Here is a 22,665-nt window from a genome sequence, read left to right on the forward strand (position 1 = left end):
ATGTTTTCACAATTTCTAAGGGAAATTGTGAAAGACATGAATGTGAAAGAAAGAGAGAACGCATACAGATGAACATTAGTAAAAGCAAAAGGGTTTACTTTGGTTTAGCTGAATCTGTTGTAATTGTTACATCTATATGCTGCTATCCTGTGTTAAGTGGAACTTAAACCATGACAACTTACCATTAAATGCAACAAGATTACTTTGCCACTTTTTTTACAGCAGGATAGGAAAAGATAGTCAAAAAAGTTGTACCAGATCTATATCTGTGTTTTTATGAGAGATTAACATGAACTGAAATTATAGATGGTAGCCTGATTTTTGTTTTGTGTTCTGTACTCACTGGGCATTGGTACATGAATACAAGACCCTGAGATGTTACTTTATGAGAACTTAAGTTTCTGAAACTTGGTCTTTCATACATCTGACATGTATGCCTTACCGCCATCAGTTGTAGAATTTGCTGTAGAACAGAGTAAGATTGTTTTGCCTTTGATCACATTTTATGCATAACTAGTAATTATATCACATAAGTGTATCTGATGTAATTGTGCAATAAGAATTGTGGACCTATAGTGAAGTCTTTATGAAACATAGCTATAGCACATGTAAAGCTGTGATTTATCATTTCACTTTGTAATATCAAAACTCTCCAAACTAGGAGATCTCAAATATGTCATTTCAAAAATACAATGTAAATCAGACAGTGTAATCAAGTAAACTGTAGTGGTGCGAGAAAATGCACTGGGAAGGTAGTGTTTGTACTCATATAGTTTACATAGCCAAATAGATTTCTTTGCAATATTACATATATAATTTTGTCCCAAACTGGATGCAGCAGGTTTAGGCCACACAGCAATAATTTAAAGTTGTGTTGTAAACTGGTAATTCTGTGTCTGTAATGAAAATGTTGGCAGCTATTTTACTACAAGAGCCTTATTCTAATTAATTGTACTTTTACAAACTTGCCCCCTCCCCAAAATCTTGTATTATTTAAGGATCAGTCTGAAACTTTGAGCAAATATATTTTTAGTTTTACATGTGTTATTATATGTTGCTTTTGTGTATTTGTGGCAGCTTGTTGTCAATAGTAGACCTTCTGTTTTCCCAATATTAATAAATTCCTTATTTTCTGACAACTGCTCTTGTAGCCATTTTCCAGAAATGCTCAGCATCAACCCATTCATACATTTTCAAAGATTTTCAGCGTGAAATCTGTATGATTTCAAGAAAAATGTATATTTTTGAAGAGCGTAATGTTAAATGTCAATGAGTTGCATACGATTCAAGTGCATAGTGTGAACTGACAGTGTTCCCATAATATTGTCTAAATATCACTTTAAAAAAAACTTTATTCGCACTGGATAGCTGCATCAAAGATTCCACGTTACAGAAAGCAATTTCACCATCATTAGCTAAATAAGAGGACCCTAGGAAGAAGAGATTATCATATATTAAATTAAAAGTTCACCACCTTACAGCTTTAATCCCGTTAGAAAAGATGATTTCTATCTAAATCAGCCAGAGGTCTTTATTGCCTGAAGTATTAATTGATTTGGGTCCTCATTAAGGTCAGAGGTACACATGGCTGACCAGAGGCAGCCAATTAGCACATTGTCAGTTGTGCTTATTTACATTGACTGAACATAATGGTGGGTTATTTGACTGTCAGGTCAGGGGGGTCACAGAATCTTTTGTGCTCTCTGACCTCTTAAAGGGCAACCATCACTCAGACACCAGACTGCATGCATAACAAAGATTTAGTTTATTACATATTGACTCCATTTATTCCTACAAACAGGTGTTTTGTTCAATACTAATATAAATACATTTGCGTAGAGGGTTGAAATATCTCCCTTTGAATATTTTTGGAACTCTTACGCTGATTAATCTTTGGAAACCTCTAATTTTACATTTAAAGTAAATAATGAAAAATAAAGAAAATAATGGAACTTGTAGCAGTGTGATCACGTTACAGTACAAATATTCTCTATTCTGAAGCAGTGATGACACATTTTTGTGAAACACCCAGGTTGAGGATTAAGCTTCAAGTGGAGACTTGTGCCTAACTAGTACTGCATTAGCAAACCTGCCTCACTGCTGAAAGGGGTGTTCTGCAAATTCAATACTCATGAAAAGAGAAAGATTTAAGACAAGGTAAAACTGTATTTTGAAACAAATAATTTCTTTCTGACCTTTTTAATCACTTTTTTCCCAAGAATTTTATATGTAAGTTTTCTGTAACTCAAAGAGACTAAGGAGAGGAACATTTCCCCTTTTGGTATTAATTTCTTTTCTTTTTTTCCCTAGATAGTCCATTAAGGTAAACTCTATCAATACCTCCTGATGTAAATTAAACATGTGCATAGGTTTTAACAGAGGCCTCAATTAGCACCCTCCAGTTACTTGTGCATATCTTTCCTATGGCAGTGGTGGTAAGAGAAAAACATTTTAACAAATTAGAAAATGTAATTATTAAATTACTATTATGGTATGGGGACATCATGAGGAGTTGAAGAACTGGTCTGTGGCAGTACTTGCAACTACTGTGTTTTTTGTTCCAGTTGTAAGTAGAGCTCCTATTTAGGGTTACCATGCTAAATAAACTTGTGTGAAAACAATCGTACTGAGAAATGCCTATGCCTGGGGGGAAAGGGATGCCTACCTATTTATCCCACTTGGGAAAATTTTTTACTTAATTACCTTGCTATACAGGAGTGTATATCTGCCATGGGAGCTTAATGTTGACACCTGCCTCTGACAGTGTCACTGGTCTCTGATATTTAAGGGGAAAAGACTTCCCTAGTAATGAATATAGGATGGCCGTTGGTCCTGTTTTATACTGGACCATCCTGTTTTAAAAACTTTGTCCCTTATCTGTTTCTAAATGAGGAATGGAAAGCCAAAAGACCTGTTTTTCAGTTCCTTGGTGGAAATACATGTAAATCATTTGTTGTTGTGTTTCTGTTGGCCATGCCTAGGGGTAGGACAATGCACAGACAGGAGGAGAGGGAGTCTGAGCCAGCCAGGGAAGGAGGGAGGCGGCCCCACCTCTTGCTGCTTATTAGCCAAGGGGTCTGATGGCACCACTCCTCACTGCTGATTGGCTGAGGAGGTGGCAGCCCTATCCCACACCACGGGCCCAGGGGGACCACTCCTCAACACCAAGGGGCTGTCTGGTATTCTGGGTATGCATCAGTTGCCACCCTAAATTAATGTGGTCAATTTTTGCTGTAGTATACATAAGAAAAACAGTAGTCCGTAAGCTTTGTGATTGCATCACCCATAAGCATGCATGCATTTACTTGGAGATATAATCATTCAGCCTTTTTTAGGATACCTAGCTTAATCATTTAACTGTATGTTCTCTTTTACTGATGATTTTCCACAGATAGATTGCACGCAATGTGAGGAAAAAAGGACCAATCTGTTTTTATTATGTTTTTCAAGTTTTTAACCACCTCAGTCCTCTTCAAGGTTTTGGGGGTTTTCTGTACAATAATCTAATATTCACACTCTATCATCTTATGTAGCTCTTTTTATTGTTCCTTGTGTCTTATCATGTTGTGATTTTTAATTTATGGGGAATCAATGCCCAGTGCACTAGAAGAATGCTTATATGTGTATTTTAAAAAATAAAATAAATAATTAGATATATCCTTCCAAGTTGACATAACCGATTTTAATAGTAGCACTTCCAATAGAGGCAAAACATGCTTTGTTAAGTTCACCTTGTAATATATTCTGTGTTGTTGCCTACACCATTTTCTATGCTTCCATTCTGTTAGTCTTTTTAACTGTTGCTTTAGGCATTAAAGGTCTTGGTATGATGGTCTCAGGACTCCGTAAAAGGGGATTCATCAGACACCTGACTAGATCTCTCACACATGCATCACAATCCAGAGACTAGATACCTATCTTTGTGGAGCTGTCAACCATGCTAACAGCTAAGACTCTGAGCCTGGAAGTACCTTTAGAGCAAAGAGTGTGCATAAGTGTTTGCACTGTTGGGCTCCACATTTTCTTACATTAAAAAAATACTTCAAACTTAGACCCTATAACAGTATATGAGAAGTTTTATCTACTTTTAATGGACATTATCTTATGTTTAGCCAAACTGAATTTCATTTGCATCATACTGCAATGATGCTAATTTTTAAATGAATTTAAAGTCACCCAGAATATTTCACAAACATCTATGCATTTAGCTAATCAAAGCAATATAGTTCCATTAGCAATTTACACTGGTTCACTATCTTTTTCATTAAAGCATTTTAAATATACTAATAATGAGCTAAACCCATGGCATCCCTTACGAATTCCTTAGGTTGCAGTAGTTTCCACCCTTTCTCATATCACTTAACCTTTTCCTAAAGTCTTACTAAAGCTTTGTTCTATTTATTTTCCTTGATTATCTTTTCTGAGACAAGTATTCTTGTAAATCAAAGTAATTTATGCCATTTCAATCACTTATACAATTGTTTGAAAAAAATTTTGAAAAATATCTAACAAGTTAAAAAAATGTTATTTCCTTTCTCATCCCCATTTGATTCTAATGGATAATTATTTTCGACTTTCTTCTGTCCTTAATAAGACACTATTATTTTCACTGCCACAGTTGCTTTTCACTGACCTGTAGGCTTTAACTACATTTTTTAAAAGAAATAACTATCCATCAGTTATCTCAGTTTCCATAAGCAATTGTTGTATATGTTGTTGTTATTAATGTTCAAATACTATTTTATTGGGAAATATTAAAAATAGATTACATGAACAGTTTGTGGAGCAGAACATAGAAAAAATACCAAGTTAAGCATTATTTCAAATACACCTTTTTCCTTCTTTTTTTCATATTTTTTCTTATATCTTTTTCATAGCTTTCATAACTTCTCCTTATTGAATAACTAGCAGTTTTGCTGCATAGAGAAGTATAAAAAAATAATGTATTTCACTGCTGATGCTGTTGCCACAATGTGGATTTGCCTGTGGATATTCAGAGGAAGATGTAATGCCATGGAAAGTTCTCCTCTGAGGAGGAATTTTGGATTGACTCAAAGAATGATAGTCTTTAACATTGGCCTTTGTGCTTTGGAAGTATTATTTATTGTTTGGTAGAGACTTTATGCAGTATGACTTATATTCATGTTACTGTGATTTACCTTAATAGTGAATATTGATCAGAAAATTAAAATAAATTCCAAAATTCAGGCCAGCTAGATACCCTGCTGAAAATGTTTCTTTTTTTTCTGGTTCAACTCTTTTATTAAATGGTATATTCTAGTTTACACACACACGCGCACGCACGCACACACACTTGTTATATAGATTGCGCACGCACACACATTATATGTATTGTCTTATGAAGTAGTAAAGGAACTACAACCACATTAAGTGTTTGTACTGAACTGAAGATTTTTTGCCTCTAGGACTAAGTACAGACAGTCAAAAAACCCAAGGCTGAATCAGTTCAGTCTTTGCAGGTTAGTCTAAGCTGCATAGAATAAACTGAGAAACAACTGGACAGACATTCACTTCTGATTCAGGAAATACTTACAGTGGCTCAGGCTAGAAGCTGAGGGGCACCAGAGCATGGCTTTCTGGCAAGTAGCCAGCATGGGCTGTGTGTTTTCTTCCTCTTCCTGTTGCCTCTGAGGTTTCTGGGATTTGCAGTTCAGACTGCAACAGCTCAGCTCTGCAAGGTTGCTCATCACTTCCTCTTTCTGCTTCTAGGTGCCTCTGGGATGTGTAGTCTACAGTTGCAGCTAGCAGTAAGTTTTTAGCAGGGCAGGACAGCTCTGTACTCAAGGGAAGAGAAGTTTAACCCCTCTCCCTGCCCCAGACCCCAGCTGGGGTTTGCCTGGAGAGGGCAGTCCCTGCCTCCCCCTTGCCCCCCTCCCATCTCCAAACCCTTCCCTGGTGGAACAGACAGCTCAGCCCAGCCCAGCCCAGCCCAGCCCAGGGCTGGAAAGCATGCTGGGGGCCTGTGATTTAACTCGAACCAGGAAGGGGTCTTGGACAGAAGTTTCATAAACTGGTTTGACCCAAATGAGTTAAGTCTGATACTACATTCAACCAGGTTTATCTTAAACCAGTTTCAGCCATTTTGAAACTGGTGCACTGAACTTTTGTTCTGTTACAGGTTTAAACCAGTTTCTAATTACTTAAATCAGTTTTTAGGGTCATCCATAACTTTGCCAGAAGCCAGAGTGTTGTGCAAATTTGGAGGTAGCCAGGCAAGGAGTCTGTGACATGACCTTTGCTGCTCTCAGGTGGGACTGTAGAGTTGCAGGGCAGCTGTACAGTTTACTTACCCTCATGGACTGAAAGCAGCAAAGCAACAGGCAGCAAAAATTCTGTACTCTGTTGCAGTGGTACATATTGACAGACCATGATCAGGCCGAATATTATGCATGCACAGTTATTGCAGCACAGTAAACATATGTAAGAGAATAAATGTATGTGAGACCTTGGCATTTCTAGCTCTGAGGGGATGCAATATATATGTAGAGCCCTCACTGTCTACTGTCTTCTCTTTGTGTAGTCATTAATACCTATGTAAAGCGAAATTAAACAACAGCTAGGGTTAACTCCAATTTCCATCCATTCTGCAAAGGTGCACATGACTGCATAAGAGGCAAAACTTTATAGAATCATAATGATGCACCAGAATAATTCCATTGACTTCAGTGGAGTTACACTGGGGATACATTGATATAAGTAAGAGGAAAATCTATCCCTAAGGGACAAGACAGAGGGAGTTTTTACTTGCTAGTTTGTCAGATCTTTAATCCCATTTTAAAGTAGGAAATATTTTTAAGAATTCAAATTAAATAATCTGCAGTGTAAATTCAGTTGTTACAATAGAATATGAATGTATGGGTATTACACTGCATTTCTGTTTTCACTGACAGTGAATTGGGTATGTTGATCCCCTGGAGTTGCTATGCTGTGAATATATGGAAACTGTTGCAAAGTTTTAGCAGGGTTTTAGTACAATGAAAGGGTTGCACCCATACATTGTGACATCTCCTGCTGTATGATTTCAGCACTGCAAACAAAATATTATAGTCTTCCCAGCTTTAGATGGGTTTTTACTCTGCTATCACCTTTTTGTATAGTGCATAAAACATTGTACAGACAACCCCCTGAAACCTGCTAAAACACTGCTCTTTGCTGGCTTGCAACTTTGCCCTTGTTGCTCGTTTATTGATAGTTGTATTTCATGACCCAGACACTGGGAAGGAGAGAGAGAGAGATGCAAACCTCTTTGCTTTTTATCTTAAGTTATGCCCCCCTGCAAAAGAGTTGTTGAAATTGTGTGTCCTTGTTTTGGTGCATTTTCCCTCCTTTCCCCCTTACACCCACCTTTTTATAACATGGTAGCATCTTGGGAATACTGTTTTTCAATTAATTATGTCTTAACATGCAAACAAGTATGTTAAGAACAGAGAGGGGGAAAGGTTTTTGGTTTTTGGGGTTTTTTTTAAAGATTTCTATATAATTCCCACTGAATTTGAGCCAAAACTGTTGCCAGTTTTGCTCAAATCTTTCAGAGATTTGTTTTGACCCTGCTTATGACCAGTGGGGTTAATTGTATTAGAACTATCCAGGAGACTTTAAGAAAGTGCTATCTTAGTCCATATTTCAAAACACTGACAGATATTTTATCATTAATTAGTATTCATATTATGTCTCAAACAATCTGTTCAAGAATAGGGGAAGTGAACTGGTTGAACAGCTCTTCTGTCTATCTAGTAATTAACATGGTGATGCATGTAAAGCCAGGGGCCTAACAGGGGAAGAAGGAGAAATAATGCTGGGGAGATTTTTCTATAGAAGAATATAAATTACCTGCCCTGGGGGCTTTGCCTTCTCCTAGGATTTAACTTAGTAAAGGTGAGAACAAAGGGCTCTTTTAAAAAATAAACCTGTGCCCCTCTGAATCATATCTTTCTAGATTTGCTTCTCATCTTGTCAATATGCCACTTGATAGCTGGCTGGACTCCCTTGTTCAATGGCACATATTTTAAAATAGCACTTTTTTAAGGAAGACCATTTGTTCTTTTTAACCAAATTATTGCTTGCATTTTCTTTTTTTTTAATTTAGGGTTATATATAGCATTATCAAAACAATATTTCAGATATCTTAAACAATTTAAAAAGATAGTTGATGGGTGTCAGTTAATCTATTATGCTTCCTCTCTGCCTCCTCCCCCTCTTCAGCTGCTAATCATAGAACTTGTATGCCAAATTGTGTAAGATACTCTTCCAATAGTTACATGTGTGAGTCTTTTGTGAGACAGAGACAGTTACGAGGACAGATTTGGAGTTGCATATGGGTCTGTCACATGGTTTGATTGCTGTGTCTTCCAGGACACAGATTTCTTTTTTACTTAGCCTTCTGAGGATTTTATGCAGCTTATACCAAAAGTTCCGCACAATTTCTCATAAAGGCTTCTTGCACAGTCCATTTTCCCCCTCTCTACTTGCAGCAATATGCTTTTTCGGCTCACTTCAATGCTGCTTACACCCACTGTACATCCCACTTCTCTATTCATTTTCTCTCTTGATATGCAGTAACATTTACTGTTTGCTGTTCAAAAAATGCATAGAAGAAAAATGTGATAGATCGTCATATTTATCTTAAGTTTTTGTAATAAGTTTTTAAGATGTCTGGATAATAGGAACTCAGGTTCCTTCTCTTAGCTGTGCTAAAGAGAATAAGTCCTTTCAAGTGTTGCCAGGTAAGCTTCTCTAAAGCAAGCTAAAATAGCCACTTTGTAGCCCAAAAATAGCACACATTTGTGGCATACACCCTGTATGATGAGCATTATATCTGGCAAGTAGTGAGAGCTTTTGGAGTATTCTAGTTGATTTCTGAGTGATTATTAAAGTATCTCTGTAAGCCCCAGTAACACGCTTCAGTTTATTTTTGGTCTGCAATTTCCTATTCCTTTGTGGTTGGTCATGATGATTTCTATTCTTGCCCTCTAGTTAAGTTGTATTTTATGATTTTAGGGATTTGAACATTTTTACTGTTTGTATAAACCTAAATAAATTAAAATTAAAAGCAGCAGCAGACCAAAGTCAAACTATTATAAAAGTACAACAAAACAATCAAAGATTAAACGTTATAAAATATATCAAATCACAACTCTGATTAAATTTATGGGAAACATATTTGAGCTCTGGCATGTTATAGAAAAAGTAACAAACCTTAAAGTAAAGCATAGTTATTTTTTTCCAGAGGGTGCACTGCAGGGAATGATGACCTTGGCATGCCTTCCTTAAAGTTATAAAGAAAATACTGTTGTCTGTATATTGTAGGAGTAGAAAGTTCCACTTTTTTCTGTATACCTGAGTTGACAGACTGTAAACAAATTTACTTGGAACTTTACACAAACCCTTTCAGTAGTTCCAGGGAAATATTGTGACATTGTGAAAGGTTAAATTTACATATTTCTAGACTTACCTCATCAGTTCACAGCTGATTCATTTGAAGACGATTATGCACATTTGACCATCCATGTATTAACTCTTAGGCTGAAGTTTATTGCAATGCCATACGTACATTTAGAGACTAACTAAATCTCTGTCAAAAGTGACCTTTAGATTGGCATACTTGCTTCATTTGTAGCAAAGTCAAATATGGTTTTGTGGTGCAAGGGAATATCTAGAAAAGGGAAATGCTTGTTTCCAACCTCCTGTTCTCCATCCACTCCCCAACAGTTCTAATTTTTTTCTCTTTATCTTATCTTCTAGATTGGAGATGTTCTCTACTGTGCTGGACAGATTGCATTAGTACCTTGTACTATGCAGCTTGTAAGCGGTGGCATACAGACTGAGACCACAGTCTCCCTACGTCATGTTGAGAAAGTTCTTAAAGCTATGAGTCCCAATACTGAACTCCAGCACGTCCTTATGGCAAACTGTTATGTAACTGACAACAAGTACATTCCTGTTGCTCATGCTATATGGGAAAAGAAATTAAAAGAAGACAAAAAGGTACCTGTAATATGCATTTTCTTTCAAGTTTTTTAAATGATTTATGAAAAGGGTTTTCAAAGTCTTGAGGTAATATCAGAATTTTCTCAGTGCATTTCGGTAGGGTTCAAGTAAAACTGATATAATAAGGTTTGATTGAGCTGTTATGTTCTGGCTCATAAGTGGCTGTGCACAATTGAGAAAGAAAGAAAGAAAATTGCTTAATAGAAAGTTATATTCATCACTAACTTTCTCTTAATTCCCCAAAGCAATAAGTTACAGAATTCTTTAAGAGCAGCCTATTCCTCCAGGCAAAATGTGAACAATATTATATTTGAAATAGCTCTACGTATATATTTTCTGTAAAAGGTTGGAGGTGGGCAGTTTATCTTAACTTTTCATGAATTATTCTGTTGTTTTTCTTGCTTTCTTTCCTCCCTTCTGCTCAAGTCCCCTCTGAGACAGCTGGTGCCCCGAGCACTGGGACCCCACTGGGTGGGGTGACCGTGGTCCCCTCTCAGCTTCCCCCACCCTCTCCCTGCCTGATGGGGCTCCCCCCCCCCCCCAGTGCAGGGGCTTCACCTGGTGGAGGGGCTGGGACGTTCTCCTACCCGTCCCAGTTCCACCTAGGGTAGCTAGTGTCTTAGGCACTGGAACCTCATCGGGTGGAACAACAGAGACCTTCCCTCCACCTCCCTCCACCCCTGCCTCAATTGAGGTGGTGGACCCAGAGGTGGCAAACCCAAGCAGCCTAGCCCACCCATTTCGGGGGGTGGTGCCACCTGCTCCCAAGAAAGCTAAGAGCAAGAGTCAAAAGGGAACTTCTAAAGGAGCCTCTGCCCCTTTGGGGCCCACCTCTGACAGTGCCAGGGAAAATGTAACCAGGGAACCGGACCCTACCCTGCCTGGTCCCCTGGAATCCCCGCCACCTCAGGGCATGACTGAAGGTGTCCCAGTGACATCTGGCAACCCTTTGCCCCCATCCCAGCTCATGGGGCTTGTGAGCAGCAAGCCAGGGAGAGAGTAACCGCCTCCCCAGCATCAGGCACAGGAGACAGCAGAGGGTCCTACAACACCCCCCCGCCCACTCCCCTGCCCACAAAGGCCAACGAGGAGGAGATGGAGTGCCTGCCCTCTGAGCACTGCAAGCGGCCCTGGGAGCAGGACGACATTTCCCCCCCAAAGCAGATGGGTATCAATCTCCCAGAGATGGTCTTTGACCCAGATACTGATGGGGGCCTGCTAGGGATCCTGGCCATTAAGGGCACTTTCACCAGTCTCACCAGTTCTCGGTCGGCAACATCTAGCTCCTGCTGGAGAACCCCCCCTGGGTGGCCCCAAGCTACGGAGGCCTCCTCAACGTCTTGGAGCAGACCAAGGGCCAGAGGAATGTGGCAGAGAGTATCTGGCAATGGTGCCCGGACCCCGTGCGGTTTGTCTGTGCCACTAGTGATGCGGTGAGATTTATGCACCAGGACCTGGGCACGCATCAACATGCCTTCCGGTGACCTGGTGAGGGAGGTGTGGGGACAAGGTGGGTCCGCGGAATAGGGTAGGGCAAGGATAAGCCTTCCCCTGTTTCTGTCGTTTTGCCCTCCTCTGTCACCTCGTCTCCCACCTGTACTCTGCCTATCCTTCCTCTTTATTCTCCTGCTCATGGCGGTTACCACAATTGCCTCACTAAACACCAGTGGCTGCAGGGACCCAGTGAAGTGGACAGCTGTCCTGGAGGGTTTGTGGCAGAAGTGGCTGGTGATAGCCTTCTTCCAGGAGACGCACAGTGACATGCATGTTCAAACTGACTAGCACGCTGCCTGGAGAGGCCACTTATTTGTAAGCCACTGCATCAACCTCAGCGCAGGAGTGGCGATCCTCCTCTCACCGCAGCTGCAGTACTACTCAGTGGTGGCATGGAAGGTCGTCCTCGGCTGACTGCTGACCGTCCACGTTACCCTAGCACACCAGAGCTTGCTCCTCATCAACATCTGTGCGACCACCAAAAGGAGAGAGAGATTAGCCTTCTTAGAGACCCTGGGTGATCTCCTGCATGACGCCAGTGAGAACAATGACCTGCTCCTCATGGGCGGGGATTTCAACTGCACCATCAACGCGCTGCTAGACCTGACGGCCAGAGCTGCACCTGCCTTTGGCCTGCAAGCTGTGGACCGTGCTGGAGGCAGCGAATCTCATCGGCGCCTGGCGGGTCCTCCACACTGATGCGTACCAATACACCTGGGCAAAGATGAGTGCCAGTGGGATCACCATGGCCTGCCTCGACCACCTCTACATCGCCCAGCACCATCTGCTGTTACTGCGCAGCAGCCGCATCATCCGATCAGGTCTCTCGGACCATGCCATGGTCTGCTGCAAACTGAGTCTGCTTGGCAGAGCACGCACGCGGGCCCCTTACTGGTGCCTCAGCATCAGCCTGCTGCAGGACACCCACTTCAGGGACTGCTTCACCCACCTCTGGAGGAGCTGGGAGGCTGTGCAAGCAGAGTACTTCTCCTGGCGGCTGTGATGGGACATGGGGAAGATCCAGATTCAGGCATTCTGCCAGCAGTATTCCCAGCTGACGGCAAGTAAGATCCGCCTCCGCACCCAGGAGCTGGAGGAGGCATTGGCGGAGCTTGAGGTAGCCCTGCTCCATGCAGGCAATGACACGGCACTCCTTGAGAGCCTTCGGTCCTACAAGAAATGCCTGCGGGAGCTGGCAGAGGGCATGGCCTGCGGTGCATGTATATGTGCCCACTGCCAGAAGCTGACAGAGGCTGATGCCCCAGCTGGCTGCTTCTTTGGCCTGGAGAGGCAGTGGGCTATGGCAAAGACATTGGACTATCTCAAGACCCCGGAGGGATGGCTGCTCATGGACTTAGGCGTAGTACAGGGGCATGCCATCACCTTCTATCGGGAGTTGTTTGCAGCGGATCCTATTTGTCCAGATGCCGCTCAGCAGCTGTATAAGGACCTGCCACTCCTCGGCGTTTCTCAGGTCAAGGCCCTGGAGTAAGAACTCTTCCTGGCAGAGTTCGAGGCTGCGGTGGGGGGGCCTGCCTCGGGCAGGGCCCCAGGCTGGGCCCCAGGCCTTGACGGACTGCCTGTGGAATTTTACAAAGCTTTCTGGGCCCTCTTTGGGCCCAACCTCCTCCGTGTCTTCCACGAGAGCCTCGCTGACAAGACCCAGCCAACCAGTTGCCTCTGGGCAGTGCTCACCTTGCTGTCCAAGAAAGGGGACCTTGGCTGCCTTAAGAACTGGTGGCCCGTCTCCCTTCTGTGCGCCAATTAAGATCCTGGTGAAGGCGCTGACAAACCATCTCCGCACCATCATGGCCTCTGTCATCGGGCCCGAGCAGAGCTACTGTGTGCTGGGCAGGATGATCCAGGACAACCTGTTTCTGCTGCATGCCCTGCTCATGGCTGTGGAATGTTTTGGCTTGGACGTCGACGTGGTCTCCCTGAACCAGGAGAAGGCCTTTGATTGCATCAACCATGGGTACTTGCTTGGCACCCTCAAGGCTTTTGCTTCAGGCCTCTTTTCATCGCAGCGCTCCAGGTCCTGTAACACAACGCCTCCAGCCTGCTCAAGGTGAATGGCATGCTGTGCTCCTTGTTCCCAGTGCGTCGCAGCATATACCAGAGCTGCCCCCTCTTGAGCATGCTGTACACCCTAGCCATCGAACCATTGCTGCATGCTCTGTGACGTTGCCTGACTGACTTAGCCCTGCCACCGGCACCGGGCCTGACCACTGGCCTCCTGGTCCAGCTGATGGCATATGCAGACGATGTGACAGTCTTCCTGGGCAGCCAGGAGGATATGCAGGCCCTGGTGGACTGCCAGTGCACCTATGAGCTTGCCACTTCGGCCTGCATCAACTGGGGCAAGAGTGACACACTCCTCGTGGGCCAGCGAACCACCTCCAGACCTGCCGGGGGGCCTTGCCTAGCAAGGAGTGTTCCTGGGGCTGCTGACCTTTGCAGCCTGCAACTGGGAGGACCTGGTGGAGGGAGGGGAGGACCTGGTGGAGAGAGTAGAGGCCCACCTGCAGCACTGGTGCTGGTGCTTGCTCGCTGTCTCCTACCATGGCCGGGTCCTCATCACCAACAACATGGTGGTGGTAACCCTGTGGCACGGCTGCACTGTGCTGAACCCTCCATCAGAGCTACTTGACAGACTGCAGCAGCTCCTAATGGACCTCCTCTGGGATGGACACCACTGGCTCCTGTGAGCTGCCCTCTACTTGCCCACCACCGAGGGGGGCCAGAGCCTGATTGACCTGGCCAGCAGGGTGGCTGCCTACTGCCTGCAAGCCCTTCAGCAACTCCTGTATGCCAAGCGCCACCTCCCATGGCAGCAGCTGGCATGCCGGTTCCTGCACCGAGTCGGGGACCTTGGCTTTGACCGGGAGCTGTTTACCCAAACCTCACCTTTCTGAATGGGGCAGTCCTTCCCCCGTTCTACCACAGCATGGTGAGGGTCTGGCAGGCTGCCTTCCATCTCTGTCCCCAAGCCAGGTGCCTGCGTTTCCCGCAAGTGCTTCAGGAGCTCCTGCTCCACAACCTGTCCCTGCAGCATGTCGTGCCATCTGGCCTCCACCAGCCTTGTGGCTGCTCTCATTGAAGCGCACACCACCCCCCTGGGGCACCTCCTGGACCCTGCTCAGTCAGGCTGGCTGTCAGCCAAAGCCCTGGCTGCCCGGTTGGCACTGCACTCTATCTGCACCATGGGCCAGCTTCTGCAGGCCATTAGGGCCGCCCTCCTGATGGAAGCAGTGACTACCCTAGAAGGCTACCTCCAGGCTCACCAGGCCCTCCCCACTGTGGATGCCACAGGTGATGCCTTCCCACCACTGCTGGTCATCCCAGCAATAACCAGTGAGCTGGCTGACTGGCCCAACACACTGCATAGGCTCCCTGTGCCCCCCAGAAGCAATACAGGCTGCCCCTTCAGCACACTGCCCCGGGAAGGACTTTACATATGGGTGGTGCACACCCAGCACGCCCAGGTGCTGGCCAGCTGCCCCAACACCATGTGGCAGTGGTGTCTGACGTGGTCTGGGACCCCAGCATGGCACACACTGTACAAGATGCCCACCGCCAAGAAGACCAGTGACCTCCAGTGCAAATTGGTGCATGGCATCCTGGCCACTGGCAGCTTTGTGTGCCACCTGGACCTGGTGGCCTCAGTGGCCTGCCCCTTCTGCCCAGGGGTGCTGGAAGAAGATATTTTCCATGCCTTCCTCAACTGTCCCTGGCTGCGGCCGCTCTTTGCCACCCTCAGGCTGCTGCTTCGGGCACTGGGCTGGAACTTCTCAGAGGACACCTACATCTACTTTTTCCCATGCCGGCTGGCCGAGTGGGCCGAAGTCAACCTGGCCAACTTCCTGGTGGGCCAGGCCAAGATGGCCACTCTGAAGAGCCGGCAAAACCAGCTCACCAGGACTGGGATAAACAACGCTCTGCAGCTCTTCCACCTGCTGCAGCAGGCCCGCCTCTCACTTGAGTTCAAGCACACGGTCCTCTGGCGGATGTTGTCCACCTTTGAGGAATGCTGGGCCATCAAGGGGGCACTGTGCCAAGTCAAGAGGAGACACCTGCTCCTTGCCAGCTACCAACACCCTGTTAGACATCCAAAAAGCCCTAAGCAGACACAGTCCTGTCTGCCTTTGTCTGGTCTCCCACAGCACGGACCATAGCCAGCATGTGGTATGCTAGCTAATGCTGAGAGGTGTCTGAGTAAGGCAGAGGGGATGGGGCAATCCCTGCTTAGCAGGGATTGGTGAGGACATCCAGTCAGCAGAGGGGAGGGGCCAGCTTTGCTGTGGAGCAGAGATCCCAGCCCAGAGAGCATGCCAGGCTGCTGGGGTAGTCTGGTTTAATTTAAACCAGGAAGGGGTCTGGGATAGACATTGCATAAAGAGGTTTGACCCAAATCAGTGAAGTCTGATACTACATTCAACCAGGTTTAACTCAAACTAGTTTCAGCCGCTTTCAAACTCGTTTATGTACACTAAACATCTGTTCTGTTACAGGTTTAAACTAGTTTCTGAACTCTTAAACCAGTTTATTTAATAGATTTCATAGATTTTTAAGGTCGAAAGGGACCTCAGTAAATCATGGAGTCTGACTCCCCGCCCTGGGCAGGAAAGAACGCTGGGGTCAGATAACTCCAGCTAGGTGCTTGTCTAGTGTCCTCTTAAAGACCTCCAAGGTAGGGGAGAGCACCACCTCCCTTGGAAGACCATTCCAGATTTTGATAACCCTCACCATAAAGAAGTTTTTCCTAATATCTAATCTAAATCTGCTCTCTGTCAGTTTATGGCCATTGTTCCTAGTAAGCCTAAGAGGCACCCTGGTGAACAGAACATCCCCTATTCCTTGCCACCTCCTATCCTGCCGATGAATTTGTAGACAGCCACAAGATCCCTTCTCAGCCTTCTTTTGTGGAAGGGCCCTCAATCTCTCCTCGTAGCATCTTACCTGCAGGCCCTTAACCATACGAGTAGCTCTCCTCTGGACCCTCTCAAGGTTATCCACATCCGTCTTGAAGTGCAGGGCCCAGAACTGGATGCAGTACTCCAACTGTGGTCTTACCAATGCCACATAGAGGGGATTCATCACCTCCTTAGACTTGTTTGTGGTGAACCTTCTAATGCATGAAAGAGTGCTGTTGGCTTTACTTATCATGTCAGTACATTGATGACTGATGTTCATTTGACCCCAGGACTTTTTCCTGCCATGGCAGGGGGTCGGACTTGATGATCTGCTCAGGCCCCTACCAGCTATGAAATTGTTTTGGACTATGAGTCTGAGATCCCTTTCTGTTGCTGTGCTGCTTAGAAAGTCACCTCCCAGTCTGTAGGTGTGTTTGGTGATCCTTTCTCCCTAGGTGTAGCACTTTGTAATTATCTTTGTTAAACTGCATCCTGTTCTGTTCTGCCCACTTTCTCAATCTGTCCAAATCAACCTAAATCTGCTCCCTGCCCTCCAGTATGTTTACTTTGTCCCATAATTTTGTGTTGTCCACAAATTTGGACAGAGTGCTTTCCATGCCCCTATCCAAGTCACTGATGAAGATATTGAACAAAAGTGGTCGAAGGACCTTGGGATCTCCACTGCCCACATTTTTCCAGGTCAAAAATGACCTGTCCACCACCACCCTTTGGGTGCATCCCATAAGCCAATTCTCCACGCATCTAACTGTAATAAGCTACTTCACAACCACTTAATTTATTTATAAGAATGCGACGCAACACTATATCAAAGGCCTTTTTAAAATCCAAATAGATGACATCTATTTCAACACCTACATCTAAGCATTTTGGGACCTGGTCATAAAAAGAAATATAGTCAGGCAGGATCTACCTGCTATGAATCCATGCTGGTTGCCCTTCAGCATTATTTTTCCTGCTGGACTCCCACAACTGTGTTACTTAATAATTTTTTCAAAGGTTTTCCCAAGGATAGAAATGAGGCTAACTGGCCTATAGTTACCTCGTTTTGAAAATAGGGACCACATTGGCCTTTTTCTAGTCCTCTGTGTATGTGTAATGTCTGTTCCTAGCCAATGAGAGTGGTCAAGCACCAGAACAAGCTACCTAGAAAAATTGTGGAATCTGCATCCTTGGAAGTTTTCAAGAGCAGGTGAGACAGAAACGTGACTGGAATGGTATAGTTAGGGATGGTTCTACCACGTGTAAAGGGATGGGCTAGATGACCCTTCCAGCCAAAGTTTACTACGATCCTACAGCCAATGCTGTTATCCCCAAATAAGGCAGGAGACAGGTGACTCCCTTGTATCAAAGGGGACTGAAGGGTGGGCCTGTGTTGCCCTGAGAATCTGCTTGGCTTACCAGCTGAAAAGCTTTTCATCCAGGCTCACCGGGGTTTGCAGAAAAGAGGAATTAACAGCTTGGATGTTCTTAAGTGGAAATATTGTGTATTCTTTTTATCTGTTTCCGCTCTAAAAATAAAGAGAAAATAGAACCTGATGCCTGAAGATTTTGGAAAACTAAGTCACGCTAGAGAACTGTGCTTCTCCTTCTCTTCTTCCAGAAAGACAGTGTAGCGCTCCAATGTTGTTGGCTCTGGTGTTTACTTTACCTTTGAATCAAGTTGGGAAAAGGCTTGGTATGCCATCTTTCAGTGAACAGGCCAAAGCAAGCCAACTCTGCTCTGAAACATTTTTGCATGAAGGAGATACTGTTTGTGTCTCTTTTTATTGTTTTCCCTATCCCCGTGCTAAAGACTTAGAAACCCTTATACACTTAACCCTTGTATGAAATAATCTTCTATCCTAGCTTAAAATAAAAGCTCCTAACCAGCTAAACCAAAAGCTTTGTTATTTTACAGAACTTTCTTTATTTCAGGCAGTGGCCAAATATAGGCAAGCATGAGTGAATAGCAACCTACTGATGCCTAATAAGAATAAACAGTGCATAAATTGGAATTATTCAGTTCTGTCATTCCATGAAAAACTGGCATTATGCAACTGTGCAAACTCGGATCAGAACACATTTTTTCTTCACTAAACATTATAAATCACAGATTTAATTAGATTTTTTACGGGGGCGCTTTCTTGTTCTGTATTCAACTACTGGATGTTTTACATTTAATAGAGAAATGACAGTATATTGCGATTATTAAGATATTTCTATTTTACATTGCAACTAAATCATATACATCATACTTCTTAAACTGCCGAAGGCTTATTTATGGAGCACCAAAAATTATTAGTGTACTATCATAAGGATGTGAAATGATTTTTTTCTACATAAATAACATTTTTCTAAAACTTCAGTTGAATAATTCTATTTATTTTACATCAGTAATATTTCTATTATGATGTAATACAAAAGAGTACAAAAGACAATGTATAAATTATATAGGACAGAGGTGAAATGAATAGAAAGTGGGGAACTGTGGAGAAGTATTTGGGTGGCCATCGCTATGTACATGCACAGAAATGGTGACAGAGCTTGAGCTTGGGAATTAGTCTGAATAAAGACCAAAAGAGCTGACAAATGCTATTTTAAGAACATCAGTGATAAAAAATGAACTATGAGAGAAATGAAACTGAGATGTTTTGTTTCTCTTATAGCCCCTCTAAATTTGCAGATAAAGGTGCAGTCGGAACTAATGCACGATCCACACAGTTGTGCCTCTTGCAATGCCACTCATGTATTGCAGGAGGCAGGACTGTGGGATTGCAGATTAGATCCCATCATGCCTCATTGTCAGTGTAGTGGAAGCCCTATCCTGGGCTCTGGAAAGAAGCAAGCTCCTATGGGTAAGGTGTCCTACGTACCCTCAGGCCTGGGAGATTGCAGTTACCATGGTCTCCCAGCCTTGGGGGTACATAAAACTGAAGGTGCTGGAAGGAGTAGGACTGTTTTTTTTTATTTTGAAAGTAGGCCAGTCCTTTAACTTTTTCCTGCCATGGCAGGGGGTTGGACTTGATGATCTGCTCAGCTCCCTTCCAACCCTACAAACTGTGAAACTATGAAACTATGTTTGAAGTTGACTTCTAAACGTCTTGAGTTACTTCTGTGAGATCCACTTGAAAACACGTATCAGACATTAGAGAAATTTATGTTTTTCAGAAGCAACAGGTAGAGACACATTTTAATAGGATGGATAATGGAGTAGCCTGATAGTTTATTTCTGTTCCTGACTCTTCTAATTTCCAGTGATAGGACCTTGGGTCAATCACTTTGCTTCTCTGAATTCTTGTTTCCCTTCCTACCTGTCTGTATAATTGTCTGTATAACAATTTGTTTAGATTGTTCTTCAAAGATCAGGAATTTTTCACCATGTGGTTGTGCACTGACTAGTATAATGGAGCCAATGGCTGTAGGCTTCTTCAAGTTGGCTGTAGGATCCTCCTGTCTGTCATCTATTCCTTATCTCCCATCCTTCCCAGTAGCAGCAGGTAGAGATTACATTGGACTTCACTTTCCACAGGCCAAAAAAAAAAAAGAAATAAAACTTGCCTTCAGGCAATCCTTACAATGCAGTCTTTTCAGTTAGAGACTTCTTTTAGTCTAGGGTCTGAACTTTCCTTACCTCCAAAACAGCTGCTTCATCACCAACCTCCTATTTTAAGGTTTAACGCCTTCTCCTACAGTCTTGGAAACCTCTTCAAAAGCACCTTGTGAGGTGTGACAGCTTTAGAGCTGTGACCTATATACCAAGAATCCTCATTCCTTTTTCAGTACTGCCCTGATTTTGCAATTTGTGGGTGAAATCTCAGTTTCCCTTGTTCTAGCAATTAACTTTTCAGAGAAAGACAAAATCATAATGGATTGGCTCATGAATCAGCAACAACCCCTGGAGAGTGGTCCCCAAGCACTTCTTCCCTTAAGAGGCTCTGTGATTTAGAGATTACCCAATAATATAGTGATTTGTTTCAACATAGCGGTTTCTCTACTCCTACTTGTGATTCTTTGATCATGAGGCTTTGGGACCTGGTGGGTTGTCATAGTTTTTGTGTGAGGGAATTAGGTTTTGATTTTCTCCCACAAGACAATGCAGATGATGCTGGGAAAAGGGTTAGAAAAAGAAATGCATGAGGTCTCTGACCCCATGAGATGTTGTGTTATTCTTGATTTTGGAACTTAATGAGCCTAGCCCTGACCACCACTCTACAGGACTTGATTTCTTATACAGGAATGAAGACTGAATAGGCGCTTAATCAACATTTTCTACAAGGAGGAAGCTGACTGCCTAACACTGCATAATCTAGTCTCATGCCCCTCATCTGTTTCTGGATATTGAATACACATTTTTCCTTTGGGGTTCTGAAAAAGATTAGCTATGCCGTCTTGCTACTCACCATAATAAATACAAGTCCTAGTTTTCTTTTTGCTAGAAAAGTCTCCTGTGCCACATCCACACGAGTATAGACCTTTGGTTCCCTGGGGACAACTAGTGGTGGCACACCTTGTGCCACCACTAGTTGTCCCTGGGGAACTCCTGTGCCATGCGCCCTCTGGCACATGGCAAATTACTCCAGGTGGGGTAGGAAAAGCTGAGACCAGCGCTGGGCTGGCCCCACCAGCCTTCCCTGGGGCCCTGGAAGCCTCCCAGGGCTGCAGCAGTGGCAATCCTGCCACTCGGAGCCTGGCCAGCAGTCAGAGCATGACTCCAACTGGCCAGGCTCTGGTGTTGAGTGATGCATACTGCCCCCACATGTGCACATGTGCCGCTCCACTTTTTTTTGCAGTTTTTTTTGACCCCCTGAATATCCAGGGGTCAAAATACTCCCTGCACTGCTCCCTTGCAGTGCAGAGAGCAGCTAAATGTGCAGATATTTTTGTGGTACCACATACCTCATGGCCTTGCTTGTCTGGACCTGGCCACAGTTACCTTTTTCAAGGACCACACTCAGGGAACCCAGCCATTTATGGTTCTGTCAAGGGTTTGAGATTTCACTTAGGAAAAAAGTGGAGTCATATCTATGACTTCTCAAGTACTCTGGAACTCTGTTCAAACCTCTTTAAGTACTTTAATGGAATTCTGCCTGGTTTTCTGCCAGCTCACCAAAGTAATACTTTAACAGCCTACAAAGTGTGCTTGTAGGGAATCATGAGCTACCAGATTCTTGAATGTTTGGTGGATAGACAGGGAGCCACATGTCTGAAGTCCTGGGAGTTCCAACTCTGAAGCTTCCAAATTCCCTGTTCCCTTGCAACTTAGACTCCCAGAGTCTTTACAACTCCCAGGTCACCAAGCTGTCCAGCTACTAAGATATAACATTATGAAAAAAACTGGAATATTTTAGAATAATAGTTTTGTATACATTGGGAGTATCTACACGTCTCTGTACAGTGAAGTTGCTACTTCCAAGAGGAAGTTCTAAAGCACGGCGCACTATGGGTGGTTACTGTGCCATGTACCTGGCACGTGGTTGGATTTCGCTGCTATTTCGCCACAGTGGTGCACTCCCCTGGTATAGCTGGCAATAACGTGTAGACCTGCGTGATTACTCCATCACTGTACCATGCCATACAGTGACATACCATGTCATGTAGATGCTCCCATCGTAAATAATTTTTTAATCTCTGTGAATATTTAAAGACCTGGTTTTGTGTTTGATGCAACAGTAGGAGAATACCTTAAACAATGATGTAAGAAAGGAGGATATTATTTAAGGAAATGAAGGCATGGTACCATTAATTAATTTCTGTAGTTGTAAAACAACTGCTAGGTTCTGTTTCAGCAGTTTTATAACCTAAGCAGTGACAGCCTCTGCAATACTTCAATTAGACAGTCAAGGAAAGCCCAGGTACTGTATGAACTGCATAGTGACTCACTGTATACTTTTTGCTCTAATTTAGTTCTGGACCAGTTTTCTAGGATGGTGTCAGTAGCTATGCTTCTAGAAAATATGTTGTCAAGTCAAATAAGAGATGGAACCCACATTCAATGCATTGTAACACTAGTAAATAGGTTTAGGCTGGGTTTTAAGTGAACCTATGTTAAAGCTAGGTTTCAGATTAACTTAGGTTTAAACCAAGTTGATGGTATTTCAAAAACAGTAAGTGGTTGTAGAATTTGTCACACACAAATAAAATTCAGTATTTGTAGAAAATAGTGCACTTTGATTAGAAGTACAAAAAAAACCCACCTGAAGCTTTAATTCACATTCACAGGGCACATCTACACAAGGTATTTAATGTGGAG

The 22,665-nt window shown here is 43.6% G+C and overlaps 1 protein-coding gene across 1 annotated transcript in view; it reads left to right on the forward strand.

Moving 5' to 3' along the window:
- Window positions 1-22,665, forward strand: part of DPH6 (diphthamine biosynthesis 6) — a 405,039-nt gene that overhangs the window by 267,598 nt on the left and 114,776 nt on the right. The window contains exon 13 of the mRNA XM_019552002.1: window positions 9,763-10,005. Coding sequence (XP_019407547.1) covers window positions 9,763-10,005 — 243 coding nt within the window. The remainder of the gene's footprint in view (window positions 1-9,762; window positions 10,006-22,665) is intronic.

Source organism: Crocodylus porosus, unplaced genomic scaffold, assembly GCF_001723895.1.
Source record: "Crocodylus porosus isolate Cpor-Errol unplaced genomic scaffold, CroPor_comp1, whole genome shotgun sequence".
Taxonomy (NCBI): Eukaryota; Metazoa; Chordata; order Crocodylia; family Crocodylidae; genus Crocodylus; species Crocodylus porosus.